Source organism: Pelmatolapia mariae, linkage group LG7, assembly GCF_036321145.2.
Source record: "Pelmatolapia mariae isolate MD_Pm_ZW linkage group LG7, Pm_UMD_F_2, whole genome shotgun sequence".
Lineage (NCBI taxonomy): Eukaryota > Metazoa > Chordata > Actinopteri > Cichliformes > Cichlidae > Pelmatolapia > Pelmatolapia mariae.
In genome coordinates, this window is record NC_086233.1 from 19041874 (window position 1) to 19051291 (window position 9418).

The 9418-nt window shown below is 39.8% G+C and overlaps 1 protein-coding gene and 2 non-coding genes across 3 annotated transcripts; all 3 read right to left on the bottom strand.

Moving 5' to 3' along the window:
- Nucleotides 1–2297: 2297 nt before the first annotated feature.
- Nucleotides 2298–6788, bottom strand: rpl37 (ribosomal protein L37). Its single transcript, XM_063478269.1, has 4 exons — nucleotides 6711–6788; nucleotides 5833–5968; nucleotides 5462–5546; nucleotides 2298–2408 (listed from the first exon to the last, which is right to left on the bottom strand). Exons 1-4 carry the CDS (start codon nucleotides 6711–6713, stop codon nucleotides 2339–2341), a joined length of 294 nt encoding a protein of 97 aa, XP_063334339.1. The 5' UTR covers nucleotides 6714–6788; the 3' UTR covers nucleotides 2298–2338.
- Nucleotides 4042–4121, bottom strand: LOC134632535 (small nucleolar RNA SNORD72). The gene has a single exon (XR_010094540.1). It is a non-coding gene; the product is annotated as a small nucleolar RNA SNORD72 (small nucleolar RNA).
- LOC134632536 (small nucleolar RNA SNORD72) lies at nucleotides 6041–6121 on the bottom strand. The gene has a single exon (XR_010094541.1). It is a non-coding gene; the product is annotated as a small nucleolar RNA SNORD72 (small nucleolar RNA).
- Nucleotides 6789–9418: the final 2630 nt, after the last annotated feature.

Here is a 9418-nt window from a genome sequence, read left to right on the forward strand (position 1 = left end):
GTGAACCCAAATATACTTATTTTCCTGTTTGGATGTAGAGGGAAGGGCACCCGGCATAGACGATAGCAACTAGAGCTAGTTTTTCTCTGCTTGTGTTAAACACATTCAAGCTGCGTACAATTATTTCAACATACAGTCAGGTCCATAAATATTGGGACATCGACACAATTCTAACATTTTTGGCTCTATACACAACCACAATGGATTCCAAATGAAACGAACAAGACATGCTTTAACTGCAGACTGTCAGCTTTTATTTGAGGGTATTTACATCCAAATCAGGTGAACAGTATAGGAATTATGACAGTTTGCAAATGTGCCTCCCACTTCTTAAGGGACCAAAAGTAATGGGACAATTGGCTTCTCAGCTGTTCCATGGCCAGGTGTGTGTTATTCCCTCATTACCCCAATTACAATGAACAAATAAAAGGTCCAGAGTTCATTTCAAGTGTGCTGTTTGCTTTTTGAACCTGTTGCTGTCAACTGCCAGGATGAGATCCAAAGAGCTGTCACTACCAGTGAAGCAAGCCATCATTAGGCTGAAAAAAAACAAAACAAACCCATCAGAGAGATTGCAAAAACATCAGGCGTGGCCAAAACAACTGTTTAGAACATTCCCAAAAAGAAGGAACGCACTGGTGAGCTCAGCAACACCAAAAAACTAGGAAGACCACGGGACACAACTGTGGTGGATGACCAAAGAATCCTTTCCCTGGTGAAGAAAACACCCTTCACAACAGTTGGCCAGATCAAGAACACTCTCTAGGAGGTAGGTGTATGTGCGTCAGAGTCAACAATCAAGAGAAGACTCCACCAGTGTGAATACAGAGGGTTCACCACAAGATGTAAACCTTTGGTGAGCCCCAAAAACAGGCAGGCCAGATTAGAGTTTGCCAAACGACATCTGAAAAAGCCGTCGCAGTTCTGGAACAACATCCTATGGACAGATGAGACCAACATCAACTTGTACCAGAGTGATGGGAAGAGAAGAGTATGGAGAAGGAAAGGAACTGCTCATGATCCTAAGCATACCACCTCATCAGTGAAGCATTGTGGTGGAAGTGTCATGGCGTGGGCATGTATGGCTGCCAGTGGAACTTGTTCTCTTGTATTTATTGATGATGTGACTGCTGACAAAAGCAGCACAATGAATTCTGAAGTGTTTCGTGCAATATTATCTGCTCATATTCAGACAAATGCTTCAAAACTCATTGGACGGCGCTTCACAGTGCAGGTGGACAACGACCCAAAGCATACTGCAAAAGCAACCAAAGAGTTTTTGAAGGGAAAGAAGTGGACTGTTTTGCAATGGCCAAGTCAATCACCTGACCTGAATCCGATTGAGCATGTATTTCACTTGCTGAAGACAAAATGCCCCAAGAACAAGCAGGAACTGAAGACTGTTGCAGTAGAGGCCTGGCAGAGCATCACCAGGGATGAAACCCGGCGTCTGGTGATGTCTATGTGCTCCAGACTTCAGGCTGTGATTGACTGTAAAGGATTTGCAACCAAGTATTAAAAAATGAATGTTTGATTTATGGTTCTTATTCTGTCCCATTACTTTTGGTCCCTCAAGAAGTGGGAAGCACATTTGCAAACTGTTGTAATTCCTACACCGTTCACCTGATTTGGATGTAAATACCCTCAAATAAAAGCTGACACTCTGCAGTTAAAGCATGTCTTGTTCGTTTCATTTGGAATCCATTGTGGTGGTGTATAGAGCCAAAAATGTTAGAATTGTGTCGATGTCCCAATATTTATGGACCTGACTGTAAATTCTAATAAAGTTTGCACTCCATGGAGTTGTGTAATCTTGTTAATATGAGTTATATTTTTTTTTACTTCCACTGAATTTAATTTAATCAGTGCTCCCAACCACAATGTTTTAAAAACAATTATTTGTACTTCTTCATGAAGGAATGTCTGTACGTCTACAACCTCTGTCCATATTTAAAACCATTTCACAGCGTCATAGGTGTTCTTTCATGAGACTGTTATATTTTAACCCATATTTCCATAAATCAGACATTAGCTCTGATAAGGCTGGTCTTGTAATAAAACCTTCAACATTAAGACACCAGCTCATGCGTCTGAAAACCTTTTATTCCAAGTTTGTTTCCACTTTTCACAAACTCCTGATTTTTCCCCTTTACACTGGAGATGTATACAATGTAATCAAGAAGAAACGAAGTCAGTGTGTGTGTGTGTGTGTGTATATATAAATCTGTTTACAACAACACTGTTTACGGCCACTGATGGATGGATAGACAACAAGGACCACAAGACGAGACTGCAACTCCTGTTTATCATCACATTTATTTAACCAAAAATGTGTCTTTTAGGATGAGCTTGAGGCGGCCACTGCAGCGCGTCTGGGCTTGGGGGTGGTGCCTTCCCGGAAACCATTCCTGAAAAACAAAAACAAAACTGATGATGCTGTTGACATATTAGACTAGTCTTACTAAGAGGTAATCATGCTGAAGAAGTCCAAGTCACGCTGTCTGTGATTCTACAAAAATGCTAAAACTACTACATTGATCCAAATATTATTCCCCAACTAACCTGCTTGAATGCTGATGATTAAATCTTAATATAAATAATGATTTTAACTTGTTTTATATGAAGAATGAATAGAAAATGCAGGGCACCTTGGCACAACTGAGACTGGAGGAAGTTTGTGACGTTAAGAATGCAAATGTTTATTTCACCAAAAACGTCATTCTGGAAAACACATCCCTGAGTCAACGGAAGTAAACCATTTTCATACACAAACTCCACACAATGTTGGCACTGACGTGGTCCTCCCCTACAGGCAGCACGCAGCAGATGATACTTCTCTCTACCTCAAACACTGAAAGACAGAGCGCTCAGGAGGAAGGAGACCACCAAATGTCAGGTCCAAATGAGTCAGACATTTTAGATGCTTCACTTCTGGAGGGTCACCGCTGTACCACATGTAAACGCTTAAGATCATCACGACAGGAGAAAACACCCGCGCAACTACTAAAAATATTTACTGGGTTCCCTGATTTGTCCCAATTTAACACAGACACGATGCCTGCTACCTGGACTGGGCTCAGGTAAATTATTCATGTTATCAGAAGCAGCTGAGAGAGGAGATTAAAGACAGTTTGCCCTCAGATCTACTGTGTTTTGTAAATTTTGGCCACGTTTGAACTGTTGTGAGGCTTGCATTCAGCTTTGACCCATTATGCCACCAACACACACACACACACACACACACATCGCCATCCCTTATTTATTTACACTGAATATTTTCTAACAGCTAGAACTGTGAAACTGTGCAGTAACTGCCAGCGTTAATGAGCCAGTGAAGGTGATTAAACTGAATTGCAGCTAAACAGGCATTCTGCCTGAGACAGTGGAAACTCAACAGCTGCTGCCAAGGTTGTGTTGCCAGATTGGAGTAAAAGTAATTTATTGGCATCATTACATAAACTAATACAAAAATGAAAATGTATAATTGGAGCCATTAAGTACCGCTTTCATATTCTTACATTAAATAGTTATATAATTTATGCCTGATACAAATCTTATCAAAAGGTTATAACAAGAGCCGCTATTAGCCATTTTCCAATCTCTGTATTGATATTATTAACAGCCGGTAACAGCCCCCCACACACACACACTTAAAGAAGAGATGGGAGAAACACCCTTACACATGCTTTGTCCACCAGGGGGCACGCTAAAACTTCCTTTTTGGCAACGTGCCACAAACAACAAAAAGCTACTTACTACACATAACAAATCTTAGGAAAATTTTCCTGTGCTTCATGCGTCTGGAAAAAAATATCAGCTGATATATTAGCATCAGATTAAAAAATAATTCAATAAGTAAAACCCCTGTATAGATCGACTTGGTTTACATAAGCTGAAATAGGATAACTGCTCACTGTGCAGCTTGAATGTTTTGTAAATGATAACATAAATATCAAAACTTATGAGTTTTAACCACCCACTTACTCTCAAGAAGTAGTAAGACCAACAAAATTTCCTTTTATATGACTTGTCTTGAAATGCCACTCACCTCAGAGAAAATAGTGATGTCATATTAAGTTCATTTGTTCAGACATTTTTTTTTTCACCATCATTGGTGAGCAGCATTGAGGAAGACAAACATCATTTTCATACACCCAGTCTGTGAGACAGTAAAACTATCTGGGCTAACTATGACAAGACAACCCTGATTTGCAGCAGGCCACAACCACGTTACTCTTCTATGTTCAAACTGTTTAATAGGAAGCTTGAATACTAAATGTTTGGCAACTTCTTTATGCTCAGCTTTCTGCTGCAAGACGAGTAAGTGGGAGAGGGAAGAAAAAAACCCAGCTGCACACTGCAAGCCTAACACTCTGTTTAAAGTCTACCAATAAAAAAAAAGAAGAAGAAGAAGAGAAAAAAAAAGAGTGGTATGCGAACTACAACTGCCAAACAAGTTCAGTATTGAGAGTTTTCTTAGATTTTGTAAACACTTGCTTGAATTGTTGATACAAATATTTGCTTGTGCACACAAACTTTACCATCCCTTAAAGTCATAAGGCAAATAATATGGTCTTATAAGACATCTTTATATAAACTATTAATCTTTTTATGTCAAAAAAAATTTGTCAAAGTGGGAAAATTATTTGGTTTTATCGAGCTGATAGAAGATACAGAAATCCTGCTTATATTTCCTGTTGGAAACACATCAACACAACTTGTCAACATATCCAAGGTTTATAGATCAAGCTAGTAAATCAAGTGAATTTACTCCAGGTTTACTTGTGTTTAACAAATTGTAATTTACTGCAAACACTTTCATTGAGGTATTTAAATTCATTACACGTTTAAGACTCCTGGCATCAAGACAACTTTGTAATACTGATGCTAAGGCTAAAAACCAATTTAAGACTCAGAAAGTGAAGAACTGAAGTAAAGCACAGACTACATGCAGGACTTTATTTGCTTGAAGTGGAACTTATGTTTACCCATTCAGCACCATGGGAAGTTTTTTTTAAATGACATTTTCAAGCTAAAGGGATATTTTAACCTGTATCCCTCAGGTATGAGTAATTAACAATAATTTAATATAAGACAAAAAGGCAATTTAATTTATTTAGTGCATGAAAAAAAACCCTTGTAATCTCAGTTGTAACCTATTATTCGTTAAGGAAATAAAAACCACCACACAAAACAAAGGCTACATTCACATGTACACAGGTATCACTTACAACCATTTTCTATGTGTTTTGGCCTTTCATCCACACCTAAATGCTGTTTCAGCAAAAACAAAGCTTTACAAAAATAAAATCCTGTTGGTGTGACGATTTTCAAAAACATGTTAAGGGGAAAAAGGAAGCGAGGTGTGCACCTCTGTTAGATTTTGACAGAGAGAAGCATGATAAATTAACACACAGAACACCTTGAAACACTTTGTGATCTGCTCCTTTTTACATCTTACCTGAATCTGCGGTAGACGACCTTCATGTGTCTCAGACGGCCTGTGCCAGTGGTGTTCCTCCTCTTGGCCTTAGCGCTCCAGTTGTCTGAAAATGAACAGCACCATAAATCAAGGCAGCATGGCACTTCACATCAATGAAGAGCTAAACAGCATACTGACAGTGCTGCTCATAATAAGGAGTTAAGTTCCACCCTTTTTGATGGGGCATGGTGCAAACCAGTGGGGTGTTACACTAAAATATGCTGGAAGACAGCAACCTGCTGGTTTTTGCCATTTCAAAAAAAATACACTAACACTAGAAGCAAGCATAAAGTTTGCCAATATCACATTTAAACACAGTGTATTCTATTACATGCGTTAAGGTAACTTACACTTTCTCTTGCGCTTTTGAGGGTAGCCACACTTGCCGCAGGTAGACTTCTGCAGGTGGTAGGCTTTGGACCCACAACGACGGCACAGGGTGTGCGTCTTGTTCCGGCGCTTACCGAAAGATGATGTCCCCTTGGTCTGAGAAGCAAGACAAACATGTGAGATCAGGGACAACTCAAGGAGATCTGATTGTAGACCAGGCCTGGGCCAGTCTTGTCTCAGTGAAAAAGGAGGAATCACAGGCAGTCATTTGTTCAGACATTTGTGTTTTAAAAACATCACTGACAAGACTCAACTTCAGGTGGTAGCAAACACTGAACCACGGTGGTTGCAGCAACTCGTGGCCTCAGCTTGCCACAAATGCTCAAATGATAGTTACTTTACGGCCACTGAAAGCCGGTGTGCTTTCCTCAGACAAAATCTGTGTTTCTCGCAGTGGCTGACGACACTAATTTTGTACACGTTACCAAAAGAAATTGACCACATGAAAAAGATGCTAGCTATGCTAACATCGGCGAAAAACACCGGTTGCCATTTTGCCAACGAACAACCGTAAATGTATTTTCCATGTATTTATTTTTCTGATTACCGGAAAAAACCACAATCGATGGTAAAGTCAAGCTTACGATATTTTGTCCTGTTCTAGCACTATTTAGCCCATTCAGTGCAACTGTGCTAAAGGCTAACGGCAGCAAACAAGTGCTGGATGGATGTGACAGGAACAACAGTATTTTTTACTAAAATCAAACTTTATCTCAAAAATACATCATCCAACCGGTTACAGTGTTTATCCGACACAGAAGTGGCTTCAGTTCGTGTCAGATACATGGCACATTAAACAGATGTTACGAGATTTCTGTCTACCAGCGTTGCTACATACCATTTTTCTCCGGTGGCTGTGGGAAAAGAGACCGGAAGAGGAGCTGGAGCTGCATCAAATTACATCCGTGCTTTTTCCTGTGTAACAAAGAAATGTGACCCCTCCGTACAGCATTTTGTGCAAAAGGTAAAACAAAAAACAAACAAAAAATATAATTTTATTTACTTACCGGCTGACTGGTGGCGACACCGGCGTGCATGTTTTTATTTAATGAAAACACCACCTTTCAGACGCATGCCCGTATGAAAGAAAAAACTTATAGTAAAAAAGTATTTTGTTTTATTTTGTTTTCTATAAATTGTATGTCGAGTAAGACGTGTTTCAGATTAGTATTTATTTAATATTAAGAGTGATATTCAAAATATAAGAATTTGATGAGTTAACAGAAGAAACGCACTCATTATTACACTGTAGTATGACGCATGTCATCTTTATAAGGCTTACATTGATATTGTATATTAAAAAAACATCAAGAGTTGGAGGAAACACGAAGTGTGTTTTTATCCTTTTGCTTTTTTAATGTCTGTAGCCTAAAAACTGAAAATACTTGTACAGTACTTCATAATATTAATTAAAACTCAATATTTAGTTAGAAACTAGAACAAATTTTTGAAACCCTATCTTCTAGATTCAAGTTACACAGAAACATGTTTCCTATGCAATGAAATCCTTTCTTTTTTCTGCAGAAAAAAATAGAAAAAAAATCATAATTTAAAAACAATAGAAACAATTATAAAGAACTGCACTAGGTACAATAAAAGAAATACAATAGAAATATAAGATATGCTAAATATATATAAATAAAATAAAAAGACTGAGCTGCAAAAGGCTATGCACACATTTACACAATTTACATTTTAGCATGCTACAGTAGCATGTGCAGTAGAAACAGTAATGAGTGGCAATCACCTGTGTGTAACTTGAGAAAAAGCAGACAGTTGTAAAACCATGGTTGTACGCTCATGTCAGATGACGTCTAATGGCCCCATTATACCTGCCGTGACACCCATGACAGGGGGTTGTCATGGGTGTCGTGCGGTGAATTTGACATCACATCCTGTGTCACTTTGGCTGGTTGTGCACCTCTCGATTTTTGTAACCGCCACCACCACAGCTGGGCTGAAGACAGGAGTAGAATTGTGCTGGTTTTTACCACCACTTTAATGATATTCCAGTACAGAAGCTCAGAGACATGCAGATGTACAGTGAGATATTGGAACGGTTTGGAAACCTGAGAATTTGTGGGGGAAAAAAAAGCTTGACAATGGCTTCCAGTTTTGACTTCTTTTCTTCCTATATCAGCACGATATTGTCTGAGTGGTCACACCTATTGTTCAGGAGAATACTGCAGCGGCTTCTTGTACCTTAATGGTTGGTATGAATACAAGTGACTGTGAGATGAAGTTGCAGCAGGTATAATGGGGCCCAAATGGGAGTAGCAAAGGAAGAGTTATTTAGTTTGGAGATTCTAGATTTCATGTTTTTACACCTCCAGCCTGAGGGTAGAAGTCTGAACAGTCCATGTTGGGGGTAGGTAGAGTCACTGAGAATGGAGACAGCTATCCTATGAACTCTATGATGGTAGATGCTCTGCAGAGAGGGCAGTGAAGTTCTAATCATCTTTTCAGCAGTCTCAACCTCTCTCTGCAGGCGTTTGTGGTCCATAGTGTTGGTGTTGCCACATGGTGGTTCCGTAGGTTTCATTGCTGGCAGTCATGCGTCCTGTTACTGCAGTATCATCCGTGAACTTTAGGATGATACTATCTTTGTGGTAGGCGACCCATTCGTAGGAGAACAGGGTTGAGGATGCATCCCTCAGCCCATGTTTGTAGTAATGCTGGCTGAAGTTCTGTTACCAGTCCTGACAGATTGAGGCCTGTCAGTCAAAAAGTCTAGGTGTGAGGTCTATAGATGTGTGTCTATATAAGTGAAGGAGAGAAAAGTGTAGGATCTGAGGTGGACCTGTTGGACCAGTAGGCATACTGGAGGGAGTCCAGAGTGTCCGGTATGCCTACTGAATGTGGGCCAGCACCACTCTCTCAAAATATTTCCCGATGATCAGAGTGGGTGCTTGTGACAGGTTGGCAGGCTCGTCATGGGAAGCAGGACAATGGTTGCTTTTTTTAAACAAGGGGCGCTGGTGCTCTAGCTGAGGGTAATGTTGAAGATGAATGTGAGAACATCAGCTAGCTCACTGGCACATGCTTGAGAAGAGCCTGCCCAGGGATGTTGTCTGGTCCTGCCTCCTCTCTGTGCTATACCTGGGGGTCTCAAAGCAGGTGTAGAAGGTGTTGAGATTATCTGGAAGACTGTCTATGGAGCTGATGCTGTAGTCTGCGATGTGCTGTAGGCCTTGCCACATCCACCTGGAGTTAGCAGTAGAATAGAAGCCTTCCAGCTTCTCTCTGTACTGCCTCTTGGCTGCTTTCCTTAGTCCATACTTTGCAGTACTTTCACAAATATGCTGTTATAATGAACATTATGAAGAATAGTACAAGAGTGGATTCAAACCCAGAGATTTGTTGCTATGGAGAAACAATAAACCATGCATGACTATCCCACCTTTTAATAACCTTAAAGTCCTCACTCGCACTGTGACCACAATCATGCGCAAATGTGTCGGTAGACCTTACAAATGCCAAGAATTAAAATAATTTAGGTTTTATATGATGCTTCCCTTATGTGTACTATAAAAATAATAAACAATA

Bases quoted from the DNA above. Each gene is read 5' to 3' on its own strand.
- rpl37 (XM_063478269.1), bottom strand. The intron at 5,547-5,832 runs GTAAGTTACCTT...GTTCATTTTCAG, and splicing joins TCAAAAGCGCAAGAGAAAGT to ACAACTGGAGCGCTAAGGCC. The intron at 2,409-5,461 runs GTAAGATGTAAA...TTTGTTTTTCAG, and splicing joins GTCGTCTACCGCAGATTCAG to GAATGGTTTCCGGGAAGGCA.